General features: G+C 37.2%; 2 protein-coding genes across 2 annotated transcripts; both read right to left on the reverse strand.

Moving 5' to 3' along the window:
- Positions 1–1,154: 1,154 nt before the first annotated feature.
- Positions 1,155–5,943, reverse strand: LOC147546186 (very-long-chain enoyl-CoA reductase-like). Its single transcript, XM_086633655.1, has 4 exons — positions 5,342–5,943; positions 5,088–5,127; positions 1,674–2,428; positions 1,155–1,523 (listed from the first exon to the last, which is right to left on the reverse strand). Exons 1-4 carry the CDS (start codon positions 5,408–5,410, stop codon positions 1,455–1,457), a joined length of 933 nt encoding a protein of 310 aa, XP_086489781.1. The 5' UTR covers positions 5,411–5,943; the 3' UTR covers positions 1,155–1,454.
- Positions 5,944–10,039: 4,096 nt separating this feature from the next.
- Positions 10,040–13,393, reverse strand: LOC147546187 (putative E3 ubiquitin-protein ligase XBAT31). The gene is made up of 8 exons (XM_086636617.1): positions 12,611–13,393; positions 12,422–12,481; positions 12,247–12,318; positions 12,031–12,152; positions 11,775–11,915; positions 11,547–11,654; positions 10,988–11,246; positions 10,040–10,814 (listed from the first exon to the last, which is right to left on the reverse strand). The coding sequence occupies exons 1-8, from the start codon at positions 12,788–12,790 to the stop codon at positions 10,422–10,424; spliced, it is 1,335 nt and encodes a 444-aa protein (XP_086492743.1). The 5' UTR covers positions 12,791–13,393; the 3' UTR covers positions 10,040–10,421.
- Positions 13,394–14,231: the final 838 nt, after the last annotated feature.

Raw genomic sequence — 14,231 nt, forward strand, 5'->3', positions numbered from 1 at the left:
TGTCAAGAAGACAGAGTACAAAAACAGAGTCCTAATGGAGAAACAGAGGACAACAAAGAGAACATTATGTATGAGGAAATCCCAATTCATTTAATGCCTCCATTAAAATTAGGAGAACTCAGAGATGAAGATGAAGATGGATTTCGAACTCCAACGTCGCTTGATAAAAGAATCCCATTGTTTCCACAGTGCCCACTAGCACCAAAGAAACCAGCTGCCAAGTTAGTAGTCTCATCCAATATTACTAAGAAGACGACGAAGATGAAAAGGAAATTATCTTTGAAGAATCACCATAATTACCAATTTGTTGATGTATCATCACAAGAAATTGATTCATTATTTGGTCCTGAACTACTTGCTAATCTTGGTCCTATGGTAAAGAAACCTAGAAGCTCCACCATTACTTCTTCATCATGAATAAATAATATATGTACGTTTAGTTTGTTAGTAGTTAGTTATGATGGAGAAATTTGGATCATTATTAATATCTATTCTGAAATAAAATGAATTGAAGCTCCATGTATTATTTCATCTCTCTCTCGTATATATAATCTAGGGTGTGAATTTTTAATTTTTTTCAGTTTCTGGTCATCCAACCACCACGCACGCGTGTGACATTCGTAACTATCGCACCTAGCTCTAGTTTGTTGCCATCCAATTAAAAAATCAATTAGCGATGAGTGAATAGGACTTGGACAATATATTTCTGGTGACTATTAGATTACCCGTTTCCCATTATGACTATTCTCATATTAAAATTGATAGGGTTGGCGATAATTCTCTTATAATAATTGTTAAGTACAGAGGAGTTAATGAGTTCATATGGTATAAACATAACATACCAACAACAAATGAGGCAAAAATAACAAGTATAGCAATAAGTTATTTGCTTACTAGTCTTGGACATGTGGGAAGTTAGCCGTTTCACAATCTACTATAATAATGCTGCCAATTTCTCCATTATTCGAGAAACCCGTAGGAGAATGACCCTCTACCTGGCCTCTATCCCGGCTGAATCCAGGCCAGGATAGTGGGCCGGCATAGTATCAGGGTTGAAACCCATACCTTACTTTAAACAAATGTCATATCTATTGGTTAAAGCAAAAGTATGTGCAGAAAAAGTATAGAAACTGAAAAAGGGTCACACATTCACATTTCAGAATCCAGAATCAATAGATAGAATTTTGTAATGTCAACAAGGAACAACACATTAAACAAGCAGGAAGCCAAATAACAACACTGATTTATAATCAAAATAAACCTTAGGACGAGAAAAGAAAATAAACACCTTAAACTACGTCGAACTTATTTTTGTCTAAGTTGAACAAGAAACGATAACTTAGTTTCATGCTTACAATCACAACGCTGACATTTTAGATATCTTGAAGCCGGGTTCCGAGATTCCATGAATTGCAGGTTTTGCCACAGCGAAATCCAGTCAAGAGGTTGTCGAGTTAAATGAATGGAGGAAGTATCACCCATCTTCGTGGGTACTTAGGCCTGCCTTCCTTTCCGTCGAATAACTGCAGCAAAAGAAGAATAAAAGCTTAGAAACTAGTATCAGATATAAAAAGCTATAAAGTCATTTATATGACGAGTTAATGCTATAAGGCCTTGGCCATCACTTCCGTCCTAATTTTCGGATCCGAACGATTTGTTTGTATGACACATACCTTCTTAAGCCGTCGGTGTTTTGCGAGAGCCCAATTGGTCATGATAAAAGCAGCAACAGCAGCAAACACATAACCAGCAACAGTCTGTGTAGCAATATTGAAACCTACCCACTGATATATCTCCGTAGTGTAATTAGCACAAGTAACTAAATTAAACAAAAACCCACGAGGAATTTGATACCCGCCATTTCCATCAGGACTTCGAAGATTTCTAAGCAAAATATGACAATAGAAGTTTGAAATTTGACAAATCACTCCAAACCCAAACCCTATCTTCATCTGTAAATCACTAACAGGAGTATAAAGTGGGTGATTCACATAGTAAGCAATGAACGCACCAAAAGACCAGTAATACAAACAGTTTCTGAACACATTTGAAAGTGGTGAAGTTGCATGACTAAATCTATGCACGAAAAATGTTTCCATTATTCGTTTAAAATAGTGGAAACACCAGACATATGTCGCGTATGTCTGCACTGGGTGGATAACCCGTTCGCCTTTGTACCCCAAGTACTGATACACGTTAAAGTAGTAAAAGATGGGATATATGACTAGAGGGCCGAAATATTCCCAGAAGAAAAGGGTACTGTATAAAACCTGAGGACCTAGATCCTTGAATACCACAGTCAAGTTACCAGAATTCCCATCACAATAATCCTGTATAGTTTTCTTTGGGGCGAGGACGACAGGTTTCACCTTGGTTCCAGGTTCGAGTGGGAGAGTTAGCCGCTGCCTAGAAGGATAGTACTTCTTGGCTGTAGAATTTTAGAAAGTAAAACCAGACAACCAATATCAAATTTTTGAAATAAAAAAAAATAAAAATTACAAATTTAACAAAAAAATGGTTTGAGGTAATCGATGCCGAACTAGACCCCATCTAGTTACATTAAACATGTTCTTTAAGCATGATAACCTACTTAACCATTTAATCACTGTGTACTTTCTAACCTTCTCTGATAGGGAATTACATGACCCCCCAATTCAGTTCAAATTCTACAAATTACTTTGGTGTTATGGTTTTACTCATATTCCTAAACTTGAATTTTTTTTTCGATTAAGAACGACCATCAAAATCATGCATAAATGGAGTAAGTTGTTCAAAACAATTCAGAAACACCTAGATCGAAGTGAAAAGAGCATGAAACATCATACTAAAAGCTACTAAAACTGTTAGACCACCCCAAAAAGATATCCTAGAATAACGAAGTTAAGTATCAAAACTCATACCTATAACTAATTGTCCGAAACCATTAAAAAACGTATGATATCAAAAGGAAAGAGTATGAAATGTCAAACTAAAAGCTACTAAAACTGTTGTTTTGTCGAAAGATATCCATAAACTTCAACTGAGAGTTTCAGGTCTTCAGCCATCAGAAGGTCCCGCAGTTGCATGTGTCCATGTCCCAAATGCTTGCTCTATTGACTGTTTAGTAAGCTGATTCTTGTTCGATTTCCTCGCAGATCTAAATACTTTCTTAGCTCTTGAATACAGAACAGGGTTGAAATCTGAATGCCTCTTGAGTACTTTGACATTACTTAAAGAACTACACTTCATCATTGTGTCACAATAGGCCTGAAGAACTGGTGCATAATCAATTGCTAGCTTTTTTGCTGTCTCAACCTCTAATTTCTCCTCGTTGGTTAGTGTTGGTACACCATAAACGTAACTTTGTAGATGGTACCTCCATGGATCTGCTAAAATCTTTTCATCAACTATATGTAACGGGAGATCTTCATAGCCGCCAGCTTCTTTTATCTTCTCCCACAAGTTAGCACTTATGAGTGATCGAATTATTGCACATGATGTCGTGATCAATGCCTGACCTGCTGGGCCATAATTTAATCGGACTCTAAAAACATCCGCTATGGTCAAATTATTTCTTTCGATTTTCAAGACTTCCATTGGTCTCCTTACACCGATCCATGTTAGAGCCTGCCCATATAGCACTTCATTAGGCAAATAATTGAGGATTCCATCAAGTTTAGCTAAGCTAGCCAGCTTCTTTGCTCTTGCTACATATTCACTAGCACTTAACTTGGTATATGCTACACTGTGGTGCCTAAAACAGAACTCGAAAAAGAATGGTATAAACTGACATATGCTTGAAGCTATGGAGGCATTTTCTTCGATACGAGCTGAATCGGCCAACATTATACCACATGAGTTCACAGGTGCAGGTACAAGCTTAGTATAAGCTTGACCATCAAACCAACCAGCCTTAAATGCCTCCATCCTAAGCGTACCCCATTTTACTGCATGCAATGGATCAATAGCCTCATATTGTGTCTTTGCCAGAGCATAGACAGCAGCAATAATGTAGTCTGGGATCTCGTGCTGCCAAGTCCCCTTTCCTACTTTCTCAATTGGGCAAGTTGGTATCGGCCAATCACTAGGTACAAGCATGTAAAGATCGTTTTGAAGGGCCCCCATGGGAATTAGTTCCGGATCATAGAAAGGTCTATGCATTTCAAGAAAATCATCGTAGACTTTCCTCAGTATTTCATCCGAAACTTGTCCCTTTACATCATCTTCATCTCTACTTCCATCTTGGTATCTTGCATTAAGTTTTTCACCTCCGAAGTCTGAGAGCATCGATGTGAATTTCCTCTTTGCTCCAGTAGTAGCTGGGTGAATATTTGCAGCTTCTCCCAGGTCTATTGCTTCATCAATGTGTACACGATCATTATCTTGCTTCATATCAGGAGGGCTTTGACCTAGCTTAGATCATGTTAGTTATGGGGAAAATTTATGACATCTCATAAAGTCACATCTGTAACTTTTCAGACCTCCATAGAACATTAATGACCGTGTCATTATTAAGTGTCAAGTGAAGTTAAACACAGCAAGAAAGTCCGTCACAAGGTTCACATAAGCCGTGAAGACGCGTCAGTCATATCTATACTAAAGTTATTTACGGAGTTCTAAAGTTGTAACCACATACATGTACTAACCTCACATCGAAAAATTGTTCTAATTCAAATTCCTAGTAAGTCATAGTACTCATGTGTACGGTCATAGCTAGGGAGAGTCTCCGTGCTTGCAGGAAACACGGAGATTCATATAATGTAATTGACGGAGATTCTTATGTCGGGCATATGGAAATCAGCATGGGAAACAGAACAATGAAAAAGATAACAACATAGATATAGGGAAAAAGGGTCGGGCATGCGATACAACTGCAACTTGACATTTTAACAATGGATATAGTTCTTAGCCTACCAAATTCAATTTCATTTATCAAACATGGAAAGATATTTCATGACATACAAATATTAAGCTGAGCAATCAAGGACAATTACTAATAGGCAAGAAAATCATTTCCAATCAAGAAATTTTACAGCTTATAACAGGCATGATGAATAAAATTGCATTTTAGCAAACTATAGTCACTAGTGGTAGAGATTGTTACTTACTTCTTTCATGAATAGCTTCTTGGAGATCACTCACTGTAGCCTGGATAACAAAAGCAAATAAAAAAACGATCTTCTGAATCAAGATTCTCATTCACAGACAAGTCAAACTTCAATACAAGAAGAAAGTTGAGATCCCAAACAAGAATAACAGAGAAACCCAACTTAGAGAAACCCACATTGAAACAAGAGAAATGAACAAATTTGTGAAAAATAAGAGAAACCCATTGAAATTTTAAGCAAGTAAAAGAACATACCGAATCATTGAGGTCAATCCCACCTTTGACAATTTCTCTACCACTTCGAGAAACAACAGTGACCTTCATCCTAATAGAGGAGAAGAATACAACCCCACCTTCAAGAACAATGTAAGCTACTACTACTACTACTGAATCAGAATAGAGATGTTCAAGTGTGGGGAAGAATAAGGTTGAAGGTCATTTTATGGAAGTTGAGAGGTGGTGGTGTTTGTTCTGTAATTAAAGAGGGTTGGTCTTTCTCTAGGTGAGAAATGGATGGAATTTATTGAATGGGGCTGTGTTTGTAGTTCAATGGTTTAATGCTGTGTAGTTGAGGGTAGGAGGGCTAACCATTCCTCCATTTAAGATTTTTTTAATGTTTTCCCCAATCTCAAATCAATCTGAATTAGTTAATTCAGATCTGGCTTTGAGAAAATGAATACCAGCTAAGTTTAGTAAGTGATGAGATTTTTTTGGATGACCTTATTTTACTCCAAACAATTTGTTTAATTGTTTGAACTTTAATTTCAGTAGCAAAAGCTTGAACAAAATGTGAGTGGGTTTTTTTTTGTTCCCACTCCTCTTAGGAAGTTTAAAAACTGAAACCCTAACCCACAACCATATAATGCAGTTAGATTCATATTAGTTGGATCATGATTACCTCTACCTCTTACTATAAAATACTAATACTAGTAATTAATTTGGGGAGACTTGTAACTACTAGTCAAAAGTTGCATCAAGGATGTTCCTTTCCAACTAGTACAGTATTTCTTTTCATGAATTCAAATTCCCTACAAAATACAAATGATCCACCATCACAACGTTTTTCATATTAATACAGGCTACAAAATCTTAAAATGCTAAATGATCGAAAAAATTATGACTCCAAATTGATGGGACTGGTCATTAGTGGCCTGCCCCTAAAACTTCTGCTTTTAATTTTCTAGGTCCTAGACTGCTGCCCATAAGACTTGATGCTTGGTTCAACTTTCATGCTTGCAAAGCCTAGCCCGGAATATTAGGTACTGTACAGTCTTGTTATCGATTTTGTACGTAGTTTGTTCCATCTTACCGTAACCGTAAAACCAGTGAGAATAGGTGCAACAATAAAACCTGAGAATAGGTTCAAAATCTACTACCCATACTAAACAATGGAACTAGTCCCCCATCACTTGCCCATTTTCTTGAAGTGGAAATGAAAGTGGCTAATAACTCTGCCAGGAATCAAAGCCCAATGATACATGGACCATATGAATACGTTAAAGCCCAGTCTATTACTGGTGGAGCTAACTCGGTGTTTGTTAACGGGCTTGTTGCGCCTCCTCAGTCGTCAAGTCCATCATGCAGTTCTTAGATCTTGGAAGGAGAAACAAGAGAATCTTAGATGATTATGGCAGTGGGTGTGGAGTGCCAGTATTATTGCTTGTATGTGTGGACAGGCTAGCAATAGAGAGGAAGTGAAAATTTATGGGTTTTAGAAGGTGGAAACTTCTCCATTTTTCTCATTTCATGACATGTTTAAACTTTACCATGAAATTTCAATTGTGATGTTTTAAACTCTGGATTATTATCAAATAGACACAATTATGTGATTTAACCTCAATTTTTAGTTGGATAAGAGTGAATTTTTTTTTTATAATTAGGTTTACTGTCAAATTGATTGACAAGCCTTTTTGGGTCCCTAATCCCATCATTCTAAAAATTAAAGTAATTAAAACCACCTTTAAACATGTCTAACAACTTGCATTTGACTGGTTTTAGTGATAATTAGAATGTTCTCTGGCTTGAATTTGATGATACATGCACCACCCAAGCTCATCGTCCGTAAAATGTCACTTTTACCCCTTTCCCATTAGCCACGTAGGGCGGCCAGTGTACTAGGCGGTCAAGTAGGCAGAGGTCATTTATCACCTCAGTAATTGCAGTCTACTAAACATAACCAAGGGTTGGTGCCGAACTAGCGGAAAATCAGAATTTATCTGCAGTGGGTTTTCTGTACCCAAAGTTATTGGTCAGGTAAATGAAAATCACTTCAGTAATTGCTTCACGTATGACGTTCTTCGAGTTTAACACTAATTTTTTTTTTCTTTTTTTAGTGTGACGTGTAGCATGTATGACTTTTAAACTTGTTGCGTGTAGGTCTAGCTCTGTTACCATGTTAATTTTGTTGTCATCAAACTCAAAGTCCATTGGCATCGCGAGTGATGTTTACCTAAACGTTATATTCTTTTTCTTTTTTGTTGAACTCTAAACGCTATATTCTTAGTTAGAGTATCATTCTTCTTTAATGTGAAGTTTTCTTATTCGGCCTATCCTTTACTGGAATTAAACAATAGATTCATATTGTTTTCAACTAAAGAGAATAAGCTAGAGAGGCAACCAAAATAAATAAATACTGTACTATTCTTCTAAAAAAAAGTTTGAAAATTCCATTAGCCTACCACATCTCATAACCCAAGATATTTACTACTTTTTAAGTTGTCACTTGTGCAAAAAGAATAATGAGGTCATTGTTTGTAGCTTGTGAAATTCAAGTTCTTTTTAAAATGACTCAGCAAAGGTGATGTGTACCTTCCACCCACACACACACACAAATATCAGAGAGACACAAACTAACATATCATATATATACTTCTCTTATGTAATTGCCATCTGCCAACATGGATCAACAAATTTGGATGACATCAACAAAAAAAAAAGTAAGACTATGACATACAAACAAAGAGAAGCTCAACTACAATATGGGTCCACTTAGCTACTACTAGTTAAGCTGCCATTATTGATGAGCAAGGCTCAGTTATTCACCTAAAAAATTATCCAAATTTCAGGTAAGAATACGAAGTGAACGATCAAGATTTTGTCCAAACCATCAAGAGATAAATATATTGGCCAATAAGTCGTATTCTGGCCAGACTTCTGTCACCCTCGTCCGCGGGTAGTAAAACTTTTCCTTTGTGAGGGCTGAGGCTGAGGGGAGGGACCCTTGAACTGTTTTAATCTAGTTGGAAATCAACCACATGGAAGGAAGTTGCCCTATGGTTTTGTCATGGTTGGGTCTCTCATCCCCAACCTATCTAATCTCAATAAACTCCCAATAACAGATCTTTTTTTTTTTCTTGTCCTCTTTATTATAAGCTATTAACTTTGAGAAGATCGTAATTTTCATTGTATAGGTTTAAGAACTCAAGAGTAGGCGAAAAAGAGATGGAGTCAAACTTCGTCGTTATCTTTTGTATAGACGTCTTACGAGATGCAGAAAGAAATATGAACCAAAATTTCTTTTTGGTCGAAAAGTGATTTGAATGAGAAACTTTATTAGGTTGTAAGCCTTCAAAGTTCAAAATATGAAATTAATAGTCAGATTTCAGATAGTGGCAGGCATAAAGGGACATACTTTTCTTTTCATTAAGGTGTTGTTTGTTTTTTTTTATCGTCTGAATCTGAATTGGCTGAATCTGAAATGGTTGAACCGAAATTGCTGAATCTGAATTAGCTGAATAATCAACAAGTTAGCATGTTTGTTTTTTCAATCTGAAATATTATGTCTGAATTAAAATATTGACCTTTATACCCCTGGTTATTAGGAATAATATCATCAAGTCCCAACTTAAATAAAACCCTAGGTAAACCTAGAAAACCTTAAATTAAGTTTCTTACCTCCAGCCTCCCTCTCTCTCTCTAATGAAGGTCTGGAGAAAACCCTAGATCTCCCTCGTCGGATCTCTCTCTCTCCTCACTCCCTTGCCAGATCTGTCCCTCTTTCCCTCGCCAGATCTGTCTCTCTTTCCCTCGCCAGATCTCTCACTCCCTCGCAAAATCCATCTCTCTCACTCCCTCGCGAAATCTATCTCTCTCTCCCTCGCCGGATTTCCTTCTCCCTGTGGTGGTTGTGGTGTGTGTTGTCTTGGTGGTTATGATGTGTGGTGGTGCCCGTGATGTGTTGGTGATGTGCTTTGGTATTGTGTTGAAATGGTAGTGGTGGAATGGTGGCGGCTTACATGGTGGTGGTGGTGGTGGTGTTGGTCTGACTTAGTTGGTGATGGTGTGGCTTACATGGTGGTGGTGGTGTTGGTCTAACTTGGTGGTGGTGGTGTTGGTCTGACTTAGTTGGTGGTGGTGTTGGTGTAACTTAGTTGTTGATGGTGGTCTGACTCATTTGGTGGTGGTGTTAGGTGGTGGTGGTGGTCTAACTCATTTGGTGGTGGTGGTGGTGGTGGTGGTCTAACTTAAGTGGTGGTGGTGGTGGTGGTGGTCTAACTTGGTGGTCTAACTTAAGTGGTGGTGGTGGTGGTCTAACTTAAGTGGTGGTGGTGGTGGTCTAACTTAAGTGGTGTTGGTCTGACTCATTCGGATTAGAAGATTGTTGTAAATCAGTGGGGGTATAATGGTCATTTCATTCGGATTAGAAGATTGTTGTAAATCAGTGGGGGTATAATGGTCATTTGACCTATTTCAGCATTTTGATCTCTTTTTCAGACTTGTTTTGAAGTCTGAAATATATGGACTTCTTTTCAGCCTATTCAGACCACAATTTAATTCAGCCAATTTTCAGATTTTCTTAAATTAAAAAACAAACATCTGAAATCTGAAATTTCAGTTCAGATTTCTGATCTGAAAAGAAGAAAAAACAAACAGCACCTAACTCTTCTTTTCAATTTCATTTGTGAATTCTAAAATGCTTCAGAAAACAAAACATCATACTTTCCCCCATAAACCTTCCAAAACCATCAATCGATTTACTTCTGATTCAATCTAACGTAAAATCAACAACATTATTACATTCCCAACCATTCAACTAAACTCGTACTTGTGATTTTCGACGTATTTCAGAGAATCACCAAACAAACTACAAACTAGTACCCAAATACGGCATAAGCCTCCTTCGTTTAAACCAAAGTCTAGTGACGCACTTGATACACACAGTTCCGACGTGTAAATCTCCATCGACCATAGGGTTCAAACCTTATTTTTAACATGCTCGGAATCTCCTCTTCTTTGCTCCAACTTTCAAATACTCAAACAAATAGAGTTTCTTCTATACATGAAACCCAATTCCCAATCCGTGAATATGTAATTGACGTAGTGCCATTTGATCTTCTTAAGGCTTATTATCATCGACCCACTCATTTTCAGCTGCAATTCTTCCTGAACTCCGGCCGCCCAATCTCCCAAATGAGCCCATGGCTGATATACCCTTGAAACTACTACTTCCCTCACTCAAGTTCTGTGATTTTCTTGGCTTCCTTAGCTTCGGCGAGTTGATATCTCTATCAATATCAGACTCGTTCTTGCTCTTCGCAACTACAAGCCTGGCTATGTTACTTCTGCAGAAAGGGCAGATGGGAATAGGAGTGATTGAAGTAGTAGGGTTTGGCTTGTTGTGACAACACAAAGCCAGTGTGCAATGTGCACACATTTGATGTCCACAGTCTTGAACCTCAATTGTGCAGACTTGATCAAAGCAAATGCAGCATAGCTCGTTGTCGCTAACCTGCTCAAGGTGGTTATTTTAGCATTACAGAGAAACAGGGTAGTTACAAATATACATATATATGTGTGTATATATATATGTGTGTGTGTGTGTGTGTGTGTGTGTGTGTGTGTGTGTGTGCGCGCGTGTGTGTGTAGAGAGAGAGAGAGAGAGAGAGAAGAGATGAGATTCACCTCGGAGATACTGTCGTCGATCCCACCATCGGAAGCCGAAGGAGAAGGAAGTGAATATGAAGTACCCTTTAAAATGTTCTTCTCTCTTTCCTTGTTAGCCTCCATGAGCGCTCTTTCTAGCAGAACCTTTGCTTCTGGGTTGAGCTCACTGATGAACTTCAATGGAGATGGCCAAACAAGAGGCTCTGCTGATGAAGGATTCAGCAGAGCTGCACATCCTCCATGCTTATACCTCAATGCTACTGCATATGGGATTCTCCTGTAAATTTAACACCGACGATTTCGCCTTGTTAAGCTACCAAAGAATAAAGTACGAAAAACAACATATTCCCACCAATTTAAGCTTGCCTAGTATAGAAATCTTGATTGGGTTTTTTGTAATCTAACAAAGACTAACTAGAAATATAAATTAAAAGTGGGTATTTGTTGCACTAAGCTCTAGTTATAATACTCAAAAGCGATGAAGCTTCTCCGGACACTACAAAGGATTTCAGTTAAGACATCAAGGAAAACCAACATTAGGAGCAAAATGAATTTGTTTGGAGTAATCAAGATTTACCCAGTTGTATCTCTTTGAAGTCGATCTGCTCCCCAAGCAAGAAGTTCTCGAATACAATCTAAGGAACCTCCTCTAGCTGCTAAATGAAGAGGAGTGCTCCCTAGACGACTGCAATTATGAAATAGAATTTTGTTACTAGATCGAATTGGAATTTGTAATTTGTAATTGAACAAAACAACATGCAGGTTTTAATAGATAGATGTAAAAGAAGATCGAATATAGGAGTACCCGTGACCTCCCGTGGAAGCACAAACAAGAGCACCGTTGTTTAACAAAATATGAACACAATCCGACTGTCTTTGCCGGGCTGCCAAGTGCAAAGGGGTTGCTCCATTATCGTCTCTAACGTTCACAAATCGTGTGAACCCCCTGTAATTTTATCGAACACATAATAACTTAACCATGATCAGTATACAATTTTAAATCCTCAATAACCCAGATGCGAAATTCATGAAACAATTTGATCAAGAAATTCAATACCCACCACGAATTTGAAACAAGGGAAGATTGAGCAGCCGAAAGAATAGCTTGTAAGCAATCTGAATGTCCGTAATAAGCAGCATAGTGCAAGCAAGTCCTCCCATTAACAGAATCAAACATCAAAACCTAAGAAATTATAAAAAAAAAAGGAAACCCAAATTAATATAGTTATTACTCCAGAATCTAGTAAAAAATGGATGGATGAAGTTCTTATGTGTACATTTGCTCCAGCTTCAAGCAGTTTTTCGACACAAGAGATCTTCCCATGCATTGCTGCTAACATAAGTGGACTCTAAACCAATAACAAGAAAAAAAAAATCAAATTATTGATCTAAGATTTGGAATCCTTCTTTCTCTATGATGTTTAAAATGAAAAATCAGATGGAATTTTATACCTGTTTATGACGATTCACAATATCTGGATTAATAGTTTGACTCAATATCATGGAAAGAATCTACCCATACCCACAGGAGAAAAACACAATTAGAAGCAAAATCAGAGAAACCCATCGATCAAAACCCATAAATTCAACTAAAAAATGATCAAAAGAAAGTAAAAGATGAAGATAAACTCATAAACCCACCTCGATTCGACCATTAGCAGCTGCAATATGAAGTGGAGAAAGCCTGTCATAAACAGTGGTTTGATCTAATAGAGTTGGATCTTTGTCTAAAAGAAGCTTAACCGTTTCAGTATCACCCACTTGGATCGCTCTGAACAGAACATGTTCAAGACTCGCTCTACAACTCAGTGCTTGACCCATCTTCTTCTTCTTCCCCAAAAACTCAACTGGTGGTACTCCCAATTCAGAGTTCTTCACACTCTTTGGGATTTGGGTTTTCCCCCAACCTTATCGTACGCCACCTTCCACAGAGAGAGAGAGAGAGAGAGAGGACGGCGTCGATTATGGTTGATGATGAAGAAAGGAGACAACACTAATTAAGTATGAGCGCGCAGGGGTAGAGAGAGAGAGAGAGAGAGAGAGAGAGAGAGTAGAGTGAGAAAGAGGTTGGAGATTGGAGCTGCCCATATGTACGGAGGTACCTGACCGTAAGATTTCGGGCAGCAGTCGGATATTTAAGGGGACCATATTTTTAGGAAGGAGAGCTTTTTAGATTTTATTTAAATCATTTCTTGACTGATACTGTACATCTCGGCCGTACAGAAACTGTATCTAATCTAACTACTTGATCGTTAGATTTGTGTCCAGATTCGGATCTGGATATGTTATATTACTGAATCAGTAGATAACGGCCGTTAAATTATTATTCTTGTGTCATTGATAGTTTGATGGCAACTGTAAGTCTGTAACGATAATAATAGGTAATTGATTTACCCACCGTAAAAACTAGGTAACTTGTTCTTTACTTGTGGTTTTTGACTTACAAGTTTCTTTCTTTGTTTATGGAGTATTTATTACCATAAAAAGAAAAAGAAAAAAAAAACTTACACATTTTGTTCTTCTGCTAGTAATTCTGAAACAAATTAGAAATATAGTTCAGTGTATATGATCCTAGATTGTATTTCAGTATAATATTGTTTTGTAATTAACTAATGTTTGATACTTTGATTGGTAAGAGTATTAATAATTGTTAATGGACACATAAGGCATTAGGTAGGATATTAATATTTGTTTTTCTTTTGATATTTAGTTTTTTTTAATAATGTATGAAGAGTTGGTATAAAAATTGTAAACATTGTATTATTTATAGTTCAGATTTTTACAAAAGAAAAAACAAAGTTATAAGAATAGAGTTAAAAATTGAAAAATACAAGCTTACCTTATACTCATAATTGTAACATTTTATGGTTGTATCATAACCCGCCAAACAAATCATCTCATAGGTAACAATTGTCTCACCATCCGTGAAAAGATGAAGAGCAGCAATAAAATCTAACAAACAAGTGTGTAGAGTCGAACATGAGATCCCACTGTTAGAGTCTACTGTAACCCATCTAGACTCGAGCATGAGATCTCGATAAACCAATACAACTCCATGTACCATTCGAACGAATCAATCTATACTTGTCTCAAAAACACAAAAATGAATAACAACTTCCAGGTAGGATGACACAGGAATTTAACATGTCCGAAGATATAAAAATTCCAAAGTATAGTATCGACTCCTAGGTTATCCTCAAAGACTTCTCGAAAGAAATAATATTCAACTTCTTGCCAAAAGAAGAAAAACTAAGATACAGTA

Source organism: Eschscholzia californica, unplaced genomic scaffold (assembly GCF_041429995.1).
Source record: "Eschscholzia californica isolate CP2 unplaced genomic scaffold, dmEscCali1.0.p SCAF_4, whole genome shotgun sequence".
NCBI lineage: Eukaryota > Viridiplantae > Streptophyta > Magnoliopsida > Ranunculales > Papaveraceae > Eschscholzia > Eschscholzia californica.